We start from the raw sequence: 12,565 nt of genomic DNA on the forward strand, positions 1-12,565 counted from the left end.
GTGGTTTCCAGGGAAACTGGAAAATGTGAGTCTTTTCAATAGAGACAGCCACAGCTTAAAGAGAGAGGATTGCCGAACACAGATTCTTCTAGAGACAAACCTGTAGCCACTGCTATCACTATCAACAAGGGAGATTTACCGACCGACGTGGCTCTCGATCAACGGAGAGAATTTGCAACGTTTGATCCCAAATGTGAGTGCGGGTAATGGAGAGACTTCATTCTGACTTGGACTGCTGAGGTACGTCTGTTACCCGTGATCCGTGTTATCCTCATTGTTTATTTTCGTGGTTTAAATTTGACAAGTGCTTTGGGCTTTTATTGGATAATGCATCCAAACAGCACTTGAATATGAACTGTGCGGATACGTTACGTTAGGTGTAGGAAGGAGCAATAGGAAATACAATCTAACAGTAACATTTAAAAAAGAAAATAATTGTATTTAAAATGCAGTCAATCAGGTGTTTACTAGTGAATATCCCAGATATTACAGTCCTATAATACAATGCCGGCATGTGAATCATTTCTATCAAACAGTAGCATGATGTCACTTGGTTACATGTGAGCATTTGCATTCCTCATATGCTATATCAGAATTTTTTTTATAACATTCGATGCTTCACTCTTGTTTTTTATAGTTACTGGTTACAATTTGTGCTGTGTTTCAGTGCTGTGTCTGTGGCCCTGCAGGTACTTTGACAACTTTAATGCAGAAGCAAGATGGGAAGTCTGAAGGATGAGATGAGAGGTGTAAGAGAGGACGACAAGCCGTGTGATAAGACAGATGATGGAGAGCCTCCAGAAGGCTCACATGGCACCGCTGAGCCTGATGGACCGCCGATAAACACAAATCAAGAGTCAACAGCTCCTCAGCCAAAACTCCACATGAATGCCAATAACGCTCAGGAGAGAGAGCAGAATGGGAAATCCAAAGAGCAAGCACTTCCAGGAGGGTGTTGTGGTAAAGACTCTGCGCAGACGAAAGCCATCCATCACACCCGGCAGCCCGAAGATGATGAAACAACGGCAGCACACGACGGCACCACAGCCTCTGTTGAGTTCCTGGATGACGGAGACGGAGAAGCTCTGGCGGAAGCGACAATGAATAAAAGCGCAGGTCAAGACAGAAAAAAAGGGGGAGATGAAAATGTATTGGTGCCTGTGCCAGCGACGCCGGGGCCCTCAGACCCACTTTCCCCAGCTCCTTCCGGCCAACACCACATGCGCACACAGGTCAGCCTGGAGGTGGTCCAGTGTCGCTCTGCGGCCACCAGCCCCATGACGCCTCCCGAGGGGGCACAATCCTTCTTCTTCCCAAGCTCCTTCGGGAAGTCCGGGGCTGCGGGAGCCGACACTAAAGACGCAGAGCTACAGGTGGGTCGGCAGGTGGAGTTCTGTTCCGTGGCCACATCTCCCATGACCCCAAAGACGCCTTCGGCCACAGCTTTCCCAGAGCTCGTCGGGAGAGAGAGGGCGCAGAAGCAGGATGGGGCGAAAAAGAGCGAGGTGCAAAGGGAGTGTGGCCACCAAGTGAAGACAAAAAGTCAAGAGGAGACTAAGTCAGAGATAACTGGAACTTTGAAATGTGTCACATCAATGGAGCACAGCGAGTGCTTCAGCTCAACTGCATCTCTGGGCAGCTGCTCCAATGCTGCTGTGTTAACAGTTTCACAAATGGAGGATGGTAATCAGCAGGGTAAGCAACAGAGGATGGGAAGCATGGATCAGGACATTACAATCCTGGTAACCCACTATGGCAACTACGAAGAGGAAGGGGAAGAGAAGGAGTCATATTGTCACACCGTTGAGACAGAGATGGTCAAAATAGATGAGTATGAGGAACAAAGGGAGAACAGCGGTGATGCAAAGAGGAGGGATAGAAACGAGAACATCTCCACAGAAACTGCTGCCCCTAATGCACCGGACACCTCCATCTCAAAGCCTCTACACGGCAAAACGGAAGGATCTTCTGTTTCTGCTGGCGCCGAAGCAAAAAACGACCTGAATTCAAAAATGAACGAAAACAGAGTTGAGTTGGGAGACGTGCCAAAGCCGAGTGTCCCCGAATCTCCGGCCCCCTTCGGCTGCCACAACATCCGCACGCAGGTGAGCCTGGAAGTGGTGCAGTGTCAGTCTGCAGCTACCAGCCCCATGACCCCTCCTGAGGGCGACCAAGCCTTCTACTTCCCCAGCTCGTTGGGGAGATGCGCAGGTGTGGATATCGAGACTAAAGATACCGAGCTGCAGGTGGGTCCGCAAGTGGAGTTTCGTTCTGTTGCTACGGCCCCAATGACCCCGAGAACGCCCACCATCATGACTTTTCCTGAGGTCAGGAAGGATGCCAGAACAGAGGAGAATATAGCGGAGGAGGAAGAAGACCCAGAGGAGCAGGTGGCGGAGGACAAAGAGGAGGAGAAAGTAACTGAAAAGAAAGAGGAGGAAGCAGCTGAGGAGGACTCGACTGAGGCAATAAACTGCAGGGAGAAAGGGGAGGAGGTGGAGGAGCCGGTGCAGGAGGTGAGGTGGGATGAAAAGGGGATGACTTGGGAGGTGTACGGGGCAGTGGTGGAAGTGGCCGTGCTGGGCTCAGCCATCCAGAAACACCTGGAGAAGCAGGTGAAGAAGCAGAAGCCCTCAATGCCTCCCCCTCCTCCACTCAACCCCTCAGCCGTGCCCCTCTCTCCGGAGTCCATTCAGGGCGGTTCGGGTTCTGGTTCTGGTTCGGCTAAGGGCCGCCCAGGAAAAAGGGGCGATCGGGATGGAGAGGTGAGCCGACGCAGAAGAAATCCTTTCCGTCAGCTGATGGAGAACATGCAGCAGCCACATTGTTGCTCCAGAGCTCACAGTGCTGAGTGATGCAAGAAAACTACCTCCATTTGGAGGGGAATAAAAAATATGTATATCACATGATATCCTGTAGGCGACAGTGATCAGTGATTTACTTGAATGTGTGAGGAGTAGATCAGCTCCTCACACGAGACGGAGGAGCACAGAAGTGAAGCATTGAGTATCGGCCCAACAAGATGGGATTTTTTTTTTCTCTTGGAGTTCCGTGTTTTCATCTTTTGAAATGAAGGAGAGACATCAACGCCTTCGATTGCTCTCCTCACTTAATTTTTCAAATTTTTCAATCAGACCACTCGACTGTCCACTGAGTCATTTTAGCTGTTTGTTGCTTTGCACCTGAAATGCACCTCAGGCCACATGAAGCCATGACAATCCCTGCTCCTGGGTGCTCACAAGCTTAAACGCAGCTTCGAGTGTGAGAGACGATAGTGACAGTTTTTGATTGTAACTCATGAACTCGTGGTCAGTCATTGCAACCTGGGCGTCATTTTGTTGCTTGTGTACTGAGGTTAAAATGGAGCTTAATGTTGTTTTGATGTGTTTGTGTGAGGACTTCCTACCATTAGTGCAGGCTTTTGTATGTGTTATATTCTGCTTTTGTATTTGGCACAATTTTTATTTATCTGTATTGTGGAAAGTATACAAATGTTCAATTAACACGATAAGCACAATCAACAGGTGATATGAGGGTATTTTAGTCATTAGTGACTGTGTATTGTAATGCCATAATTAGTGATTCAGTTGTCAATTATGTGATGCATTATTTTTCATTTTCTTTAATTTAGAGGCTGTTACAGTGTCAGTGACGTTGGTGTATTAAATTCATAAAAGTGGGATCAAATCTGAATTTTGCAAAATTGATTTTATTTAGATTGCATTACATTCAATCTGATTACATTACATTCATTTAGATGTCAAGAAGCAGTCAAATAATCCTTTCTCTCCACTGCTCTTAGGAATTTACAAAGTCACATTGCATGAGGTTTTATTTCAGCATGACAATCTCTAACTCAAAGCAATTAACTCAAAGCAACCGTATTAAACATCTTTTGGCTGACACGCCGTCATAAAATTTTATTTACGTTAAGTTAGATTTCACTCTTTTTGGAATGTCTTTCTGGTAGCATCAGCAGCAACTAAAGTTAACATTGTGAATTGACATAATGTATTATTACATTTTATCTCAAAGCAAGCCAACGGTCTTTAAGCCACTGCTTAATATATTAAGAAAAATAAAGTGATTTACGTGTGCAACAAACAATTCTTTTCTTTGCTTTCATTTTGCTTCTGTCCAAGTTTTTTTGTCCAGCTACGATTATGTGAGAGGACGTTTAAAAGACAAGCTTGACATTCGGGGAAATATGCTTATTTGCAAAAGATGGTTTGTACTCTTGTGAAGTTGCATTAAAAGTGAAGTGACATCAATCAGACGACTTGACTGGAAACAGCGAGCTGGGCCTCCGGGGTGATGTGTTTTAAAACAGAGCAAGGAGACCTGGAGAATGAGCATGTTTCCCAAATTCTAAAACAATAGTCCCATAACTGTTCAAAAACCAAAACAGTTGATTAAACAACCTAACCAAATTTCACATTATCAATACATAATGTGACATCATTGTACTGTTTTCACAGAATAACAGCTCCATTTTTTGTTTTCCTTATTGTTAGTCCTTGATTTAAATGTTTTGACAAAGCAAATTCATCCTTGTTGCCATGAGCTTGTGCATAACATCAATAACTCTTTTCAATTGGTCACAAAATAAGACACAAAGTCTGCCAACACTATGAATTTGTTACAGAGATTACAGAGGAGCAACATGATGTCCCTCAGACTCCCTTCGTTACACCCGTCACAGATCTGTAGTGCTGAATGTAGGGTTACTGAAACCAATGTGTTGATTGTCAGAGCCTTTCTTTTGGCCCCGCTGGGCAAGTGCTGCACCCAGAGGTTCAATGTACTCTGGTGGCCCGCTGCCCTCCTCCTCCTCCTCCTCCTCCTGGATCATATTCTAATGAGGAGCAGTCGGTTGTTGATGTTAGATCGTATTCTAATGATTACAAACGCAGATGGACTTTGAAATGCAAACTCACCATGGGTTTATCTTTATCAGGATTGGTCATATAACCGCTGGAATCGAGGGAGTTGAGGCTGTTGTGGGAAAATAAAAATTAATTAAAGGTGTGCCCACACAGTTGACTTCCCCCCACCCATCAAATCTGTGTTAAAATTTCTGATGCAAATAAAAGGTTGTATACCGACATTGGAAAGTCAGTCCTCCATCACAACATGTTGTCATGAGCACGCATGTGACAAAATGTTCCGATGGAAACATCCCCAGTTTAGCAACCAGCATGGCTACAGAGTGCGGTGGTGAGAGGCCGTGTGTCACTGTGAGCCGCCACCTCAACAGATGGTGGAGGGCTTTTCCTTACCTGACTTTGTCCACATCTGAGCTGTCCTCGTCCATGTCCAAGATCATGGCTGCGTCGATGTGGAGGTTGAGAACAGGATTAGCCCTGTTGATTAAGAAGGACACACATGGGAAGACAAACACGTGTCATACTTCAAGTCGTGTGTTCATTCGTTTGTCGTGTTGACGCTGTCGTCTCCTCACCCCTCCATGGTGTACTTGTTGGTACCAGGCACCACAGGACCACTTTTCTGGTTGTCAGAAGTCACCATGGATGCAGAGTTCATGGCTTTAGCGGCCTTCAGCTTCCTCTTGTAGCTGTATGGTGTGAGTGTAAGGAGTAATGAGTGAGTTGATAAATGCTACTTAAGAAACTTCACTGGGAGGACCCATGTAAACAGTCAATTGTGCCTTCCAATCCTAAACGTATTCCAAATCCCTTGTCTTACTTTCGGCGAGTGCACAAAAGTGAAGTGATGAGGACAACCAGCACGATGATGAGACCGGCCAACATCCCGAGCAGGATGTACTTCACAGGGTCAGTGACTGGTTCGATGACAGGAGCCTTCCCCTGAAACACACGTAAGAAATCAATATAGTCGAGCCTGTGGACCTATGAGGTTTGGACACTATATAGGTTATTAGAAAATGTTAATTTATATATTGAAAAACACACACTGTCGTTAAAGAAACAAAAACTGCTAGTTCACCAACATTTAGCTATTTTGCAATAAACTCCTCTGTTTATTATTTTGTACATTTTAGTTTATTATTCTAATGATTATTACAATTGGAGATATTATTTATATGTTCAAACCCGAAATGATGACGCTCAATATGTTACATTTTGCTTGATATTGAGAGATTTACAAATGCATTTCTTTTATTGACTTCACACGTGGAAGACCTTTGCATTGTAAATCACGTACAGTAATAGGCAATAACACTGCTGCAATAAGCAGTATCAGTATGGGTATGTGATTCTTGATATGATTGGAAAGTTAGGCATCAACAGTAAGTTATGGAAATCTACTCCAGTAATTAAAAAGGGCCAGGTAATGCCAATTTAATAAAATTAAAGAATGAACAACATGACAGAAAAGAGACCGTTTCAGAAGAACTCATACTCACTATGTCCGCAAGGCCGAGCTCTATGAGTGCAAGCGAGTGTGGAGGTTCAGAGATCATCTTTTCCACTTCATTAAAGCTGAGAGCAGTTCCGTTGGCGTAGACAAAATAAGCCACTATGATAGTGTTACCTGAAACTCTGAGAGAAAAACACAACTCACTTATACACTTCAAATAACAATCTTGAATGAACTATTTCAGCTGTTTTAAATTCGAAATCAAAATCATCTCATTGCAAATATCAACTGCAATTCTCAGCAAATGATTTGTCTTCAACAACGTGGTTGTTTACAGGAAGACTGGCACCACCCAGTGGACAACTGTACATGTATTCAAGTAAGTACTTGAGTCCCTGTTAGCACCAGTTGCTTCATCTTTATCTGTATTCATGGAGCTGCATAATTCATTGATGAACAGTGATTTGGGTTTAGAGGTGATGAGAGCTTGCCTGGATGCTTCAGCAGTGTCAGAGCGGATGGAAGCAATTTCAACAGAAGCCTTCGTGGCAGCAGTAAGCGCTCTATAAATTCAGAGATCAGAGAAATTAGCAAATCCCCGGTGAAACACACGAGACATGTAGGTGTCAACTAAATAAATCATTGAGAAATCCTTTAATTCAGTGACATTACAATCCAGTTTTACTGAAACACAGTGTGTTGCAAGTACCTGGTGATTTCATTGAGGTTTGCTTCAATAACGGTTTGGGATTTTGTGAATGCAAGTTCCACTCTAAATGATTCATCAACTGCGAAAATCTGCAAAATGATCAGAAGTAGAGTAAGAACTCAGGCTGTCAGTCGGTGTTTTCAGGACTCAAAATCCAGCTGCATGGTGCGAGTCACTCACCTCCAGTACGGTGCTGGTGGAGAGGTCGCCGGTGTCAGTTGCACTCACTTTTACCAAATACTTCCCTTTCAGTGAAGTGTCCAGCTTCTCGCTTGTCCTGTGGAAAGTGGAGGAAATCAGTCCGGGACATTATGAGACATCGGGCCCCCAATGGGCCCCCTAGCACAGAGAAATTTAAGCCCAGCTCTCTCATTGTATGCATCTTTCTAGTCTCTGTTGTCGTCATTGCAATGTGTTTGTTTACTTTGCATGTCTTTCTTTTATTGTTTTGAGTGTCTTTATAGTTGATTTTAGTCTCTTATCTTTTAGTCTCTTATCATTTAGCACTTGTTTGTAGTTTTTTATTAAAACTAAATAGACAGTCCCTTCAAAGAGAGGCTCTGGTCCAGGTGCCGTAATACTCTAAAATGAGTGCAGCGTTAAGCACAAAAGCTTTTGAGAATGCACAAACATTTAGAGCACATTGAGATATGTTATTATGATGCCGATGACTTTGTACTCACTGAATAATTCCAACATATACGTCCTTTTGCTGTGTCGTGACGGCGTCGAACAGAATCCTCATGGTACTTGTTTGATTGTTCTGGTTTCTAAATTGGACCTCAGTTACCTTAAAGTCAATTTGCCTATTTACTCCAGAGTCACGGTCTGTAGCCTGAGAGCAGCAAGAGATACAAGCCAGAACGTCAGGTCATCTCACATATATCTCATTTACAAGCAAAAATCATGTCAGTCATTTATTTTTCATTACTCACAGTGACTCCTGCCACCGATGTCCCCTTGCTCGCACTTTCTGACACCACAACTAGAATTCAAAGGAGGAAAATCTGTATTAAACTGTATTTCCATTACACAAAATGACAACCATAACCCAGAATTTTTTTTTTCTAAATCACAGGTGAATAATGTTTTTCGTTGAGCAGCAAAGCTCAAAGTTAAGTTTAAGGGGTCAAAAGCCAAACAAAAAGATACTCAAATTAATTTTAATTACAGCCATAGAATCTCAAATATTCACTCACCAAATACAGAATCGGAGAAAATGAATTCCGGAGCATTGTCGTTGATGTCTTCAATGTTGATCACCATTTGCCCTAAAATATTTCAAAGGAAAAGGGAAGTATAGCGGCATGACATGTGTGTGTGTTGGTCTGTATTTCACTTATGGTTTCATGCTTCAACTGCATTTATTATCCGTACAACAATCCCCTGCTAACCTGTTGTTAGACTGTTGTTCTCTCCTTTCTCTGTGTACTCGTCCACCACCTGAGCGTCTATTAGCACCTGGTCACATTCTTCATAATCCACTGTGTGCTCCGGGTTGACTCTGACTTCCCCCGTTGGATCCAGGATAAACCAGCTGCAGGGTTCCAGAGATCCGTTGCATCTGCATTTGAGGGATTCCAACTCGTAAACCAGCGAGTGGTTGCCATCTTTGTCTTGTCCCGTGAAGCTCCCGACAGGTCCGCTAATGGTGAAGTTCTCCTTCACCGTCACGGGGAGCGTTGGCTTGAACTCGGGCCTCTCGTCGTTCACGTCCAGCACGTCCACCCTCACCATCACCACAGCTTTCTTCTGCTCCAGATCCATCGCCTCAACCTGCAGTTGAAATTGCTTGCGAGGGCTCTCGTAGTCCAGCTCAATGTCCGGGTCCACGGTGATGTTTCCCCCGTAACCCTGCTGCTCCGCAAAGGTGCGGATGATGAAGCTGCCAAAGCTTCCCTCAATAATGCTGAAAGAAATGCGGTTAAACTCTGCTGTTTGGTCCAAATCTTCAGCCTGAACAGAACCCACAAAGGCACCTGATTGGGAAAGAAAATATAATTGAAATCCAGGCGTAAAATTATGAAATCTCAAATATGCCTTCAAGTTAAATACTGACCTTTTTCACCTTCTTTGACAGAGAATTTGTAAGAGGGGGCTTTGAATTGTGGTGTGTTATCATTGACGTCCTGGGACGCATCAAAAGAAAAGACAGTTATCTTCTTGGGTGGCAGCTTCAGGAACGACAGATTACTGATGCTCTGCTACAGAGTGTTGAGGACTTACCTCCACAATGATGTTAACGCTGACCGTGGTGGATAATGATGGTACGCCCTTGTCAGTAGCAGTTACATTGAGCTCAATCATGCCGTTCAGCTTCGGGTCCAGGGCCTCGCGATCAAGCTTCCCGGTATTTCTTAACACACCGGTTTCAGGGTTGATGGTGAAGTTACCACTGTATTGGCTTGGTTCGATGCTATACACTATTTGGCTGTTTTTGGTCTCGGAGTCATCTGCATCGGTTGCCTGTCCAATTAAGTAACAGTAGAAAAAAAATGGTTTAAAAAACTGACGTTGGTTAAGATGGCCTGGCTCCCTATTCTAGTTTATCCCAAAACTCTTAGACCTGGCTGATACTCTGTGCAGGCCTATCAAGGTCTTCTCCACCAAACAGGGAAAGCCTTTCATTTCAGACCTGGCTGTGTGCATTGTCACATTGAAGCAGGCTAGACACCTCCTGTAACCTGTGGCCCCTGTATTGGAAGAATGCTATAGTGAAAGAGTTGATGCTATGTCATAAAAGGGATCTACGTTGATTTCACAAATCTACTGTCAATCTTTTTATAGGTTTTTTGGAGTACTTATGTGTATGAGAAAAAAGTTCTGCTTCAAACGATGTCACGTAATTGTTGTGGTTGTGGCTGAAGACTACCACTCTAGAAATAAAAAGATCTTGAGACAACATTATCTGCTGCTAACAAAACACAATTTTATCTTCTATTATTCTCTTCTACTATCTTTGAAACCTTTGATTTCCTTTTTAGTGAATTATCTAACATGGGTTTGAAGTTAGTGGGAAGTGTAAAGTGCTAGATTTGGTTGAGTGCTTTCTTAAGGAGTCTCTTAAAAGGAAATAGGGGGCTGTAGGGTAAATTGAAAAACACCATCAAACTATGACAAAATATAAATGTGACGGCGAAAAAGGACAAAAATGGTTCACAAGTTGGAGTTCAATATAATAGTTTTCTAAAAGAGCATAAAGTGCTTCTCCTTGAACTTAGAATCTCCGGGATTGCGGTTGCGGAGAGTTACAATACATCATGAATCTGGTTAAATATAGCACCAAAAAGAGTTGACTCCTCTCTTACTGTCACGTTACCTCTATCTTAAGTTCAAGGTTTTCACCCTCTTTAACGAACTCCCGGTAGCTGTCTCTGTTGATGATCGGGGCATTGTCGTTGATGTCAGTCACAGTGATCTCCAGTACTGTGCTGCCGGGCTTGTTGTCCGTGTCACTGGCCTGCAGAGTGGCTGAATACAGAGATCTGACCTCACGGTCCAACAGAGTTGAGTTTTTTACGTAAACTCTGCCCGTGCGTGGTTGCACGTCAAAATACGGTAATCTGAAACACAGATAGAGGCAGGTCATGCTAGTTAGTTACCTGGACAGCAACAGGTGCACACAGGCTGCATTTAAATTTGCAGACTGACTGGTTTGCCATACATGCTGTCTGGAAGGAGTCTGTAGGTTAAATTGTCTTTATCCATTGTGTCAGGATCGTCAGCCTGGGGGAAAGAAATCACATCGGTTTGCTCAACAAGTGGTATGTGTGTATGCAATCTGAGACTGTCTGAGTAAGAATCAGCTACAGGACTTACAGTAATTGTCGCCAATTCTGTCCCAGCAGGAGAGTTCTCAGCAATGTCTAACTTATAGAGTTCCTGTGGGAACTTAGGGCTGTTGTCATTGGTGTCCTTGATGTTAATAGTAACTGTTGCCGTCGACTTGAAGATGGAATTCTCATCATCTGTAGCAATGATCTGCACCATAACACGCAGATAGAAATCAGCTCAGACTGATAAGGTGCTTAGAAAATCCTGAATACAATAACCAAAAGATTAAAAAAAGTTCTCACTTGCAAAACCATTTGCTGCTTTTCTTCAAAATCTAGTTTTTGGGGCTCCTTGACCTGAAGCTGAACGATGCTGTCTGATGTTGCAAATGATGGTTGAACAGAAAACACAGCTTTGTCTTCTCCCTCCAGGGTTAAAGAAGTCTTAGAAATCTGTGAAAAGCCATTGAAGAATATTCATTAGTTCACTCACTACCCAGTTCTTAGTTGAAAATGTTTTCTTCTCTTTTTTGGTGTTTTCTTCTCTCACCTTATCCAGATCTTTGACAGTCATGTTGATATAAATAGAGCCCAACCAGTGCTCATCCACCTCTCCTGTGAAGTGACTCTCTACCATACAATTCCCCTCACCTACACATTTGTAAAACCTCGGCCCGTTGTCATTGACATCTTCGATGTTGATCAGTACTTTTGCCGTGGCAGTGGCTTGGACCCCGTGGATGTTTACTTTGGACTCAGTCGCCTAAAATAGAAGAAGAAAGAAAAATGTTACACTCTCAACATTCGCAAAAATAGATATTCTTAATTAAATTTAGTTGTGAGAGTTAAGGTAAGAGTTAAGAGTTAAGAGTCAAATTATATTTTGTAATTTTATTCTCTGTTATATTTGACAGATGGCGGCAGGCATGTTTCTTTGATTCGTGGCTGTTATTGAGAGAAGCCTGGCTCTAAAATAAGATGAGTTTAATGATAAAGATTCCGCCTAATTATTATTCTGATTTACTCTCTGTACCTTTATATGTGTGTCTAAGTTTGTTCCATCAATTATCCCTCACAAGCCCATTCTAGTCTTTCAGGGACTCCTCGGGAGCCAGTGGAGCCAGGAGGATGCAGCTTTGAAGCTCTATTAAGATGCTTAGTAATTCATACAGTCATGGTATAAAGTGTATATATGCAATAAAAGTGAAAAATTATCAATAAGATGTTGCTATGGAAATATATATACAAGATACAAAGTCAATTTATGTACGGCGGCAGAAATTGATTTATTACTCCAAAAAAAGCAACTGTACCTTTACAGTGAGGGCAACAGTGTCACCAATCGCTTCTCTGTCAATATCTGACATTACAGATATGGCGCCATCGGTTTCTGAGATTTTAAACAGGCCCGCGGCTGTGGAATCTGCCAAACAATGTGGAGGAAACAAAAACATTGCTTATTCACGTGATAATAGGAAGACACTGTTGTCGCTGAATCGATCACGCTCACCTTCAATGCTGTAGATGATTTTATCATTGACTCCGGTGTCCTGGTCCAGAGCGGTCACTGTCAAAACATTCGTGTCCTGGCAAAGTCACAAAAAGGATCTTCATATTTACACACAACCCAAAGTGGCCTTACCGCCTGTAGATTTGTATAATGCCACAAAGCTATTTGTAAATCATAGGCTTACTCAATGGAACGCACTGACATATTGGTTGTAATCCTCTTTCTAATTCC

General features: G+C 43.1%; 2 protein-coding genes across 4 annotated transcripts in view; one reads left to right on the plus strand and one right to left on the minus strand.

Annotated features, from left to right (window-relative positions):
• Positions 1-4,104, plus strand: gprin1 (G protein regulated inducer of neurite outgrowth 1). 2 transcript variants are annotated; one of them, XM_040173818.2, is made up of 2 exons: positions 1-240; positions 690-4,104. In XM_040173818.2, the coding sequence occupies exon 2, from the start codon at positions 720-722 to the stop codon at positions 2,853-2,855; it is 2,136 nt and encodes a 711-aa protein (XP_040029752.2). In that variant the 5' UTR covers positions 1-240; positions 690-719; the 3' UTR covers positions 2,856-4,104. The 2 variants fall into 2 exon arrangements, with proteins under 2 accessions (XP_040029752.2, XP_040029753.2); XM_040173819.2 differs by having other exon boundaries at positions 100-240; positions 668-4,104.
• The window catches only part of cdhr2 (cadherin related family member 2), a 16,429-nt gene continuing 7,553 nt past the window's right edge, over positions 3,690-12,565 (minus strand). For both annotated transcript variants that reach the window (XM_078102326.1, XM_040173802.2), the window contains 22 exons: positions 12,335-12,410; positions 12,138-12,247; positions 11,375-11,587; positions 11,128-11,277; positions 10,871-11,032; positions 10,716-10,777; positions 10,371-10,614; positions 9,278-9,517; positions 9,111-9,180; positions 8,446-9,030; positions 8,251-8,322; positions 7,987-8,036; positions 7,735-7,886; positions 7,232-7,328; positions 7,052-7,140; positions 6,834-6,905; positions 6,389-6,524; positions 5,707-5,828; positions 5,462-5,575; positions 5,280-5,363; positions 4,938-4,995; positions 3,690-4,855 (listed from right to left, as the gene is read on the minus strand). In XM_078102326.1, coding sequence (XP_077958452.1) covers positions 4,697-4,855; positions 4,938-4,995; positions 5,280-5,363; positions 5,462-5,575; positions 5,707-5,828; positions 6,389-6,524; positions 6,834-6,905; positions 7,052-7,140; positions 7,232-7,328; positions 7,735-7,886; positions 7,987-8,036; positions 8,251-8,322; positions 8,446-9,030; positions 9,111-9,180; positions 9,278-9,517; positions 10,371-10,614; positions 10,716-10,777; positions 10,871-11,032; positions 11,128-11,277; positions 11,375-11,587; positions 12,138-12,247; positions 12,335-12,410 — 3,117 coding nt within the window. In that variant the 3' untranslated portion in view covers positions 3,690-4,696. The remainder of the gene's footprint in view (positions 4,856-4,937; positions 4,996-5,279; positions 5,364-5,461; positions 5,576-5,706; positions 5,829-6,388; positions 6,525-6,833; positions 6,906-7,051; positions 7,141-7,231; positions 7,329-7,734; positions 7,887-7,986; positions 8,037-8,250; positions 8,323-8,445; positions 9,031-9,110; positions 9,181-9,277; positions 9,518-10,370; positions 10,615-10,715; positions 10,778-10,870; positions 11,033-11,127; positions 11,278-11,374; positions 11,588-12,137; positions 12,248-12,334; positions 12,411-12,565) is intronic.

The sequence above is a fragment of the Gasterosteus aculeatus genome, chromosome 4, assembly GCF_964276395.1.
Source record: "Gasterosteus aculeatus chromosome 4, fGasAcu3.hap1.1, whole genome shotgun sequence".
NCBI lineage: Eukaryota > Metazoa > Chordata > Actinopteri > Perciformes > Gasterosteidae > Gasterosteus > Gasterosteus aculeatus.

Excerpts from the sequence above, each read along its gene's own strand:
- gprin1 (XM_040173818.2), top strand. The coding sequence starts at position 720 with ATGGGAAGTCTGAAGGATGAGATGAGAGGTGTAAGAGAGGACGACAAG.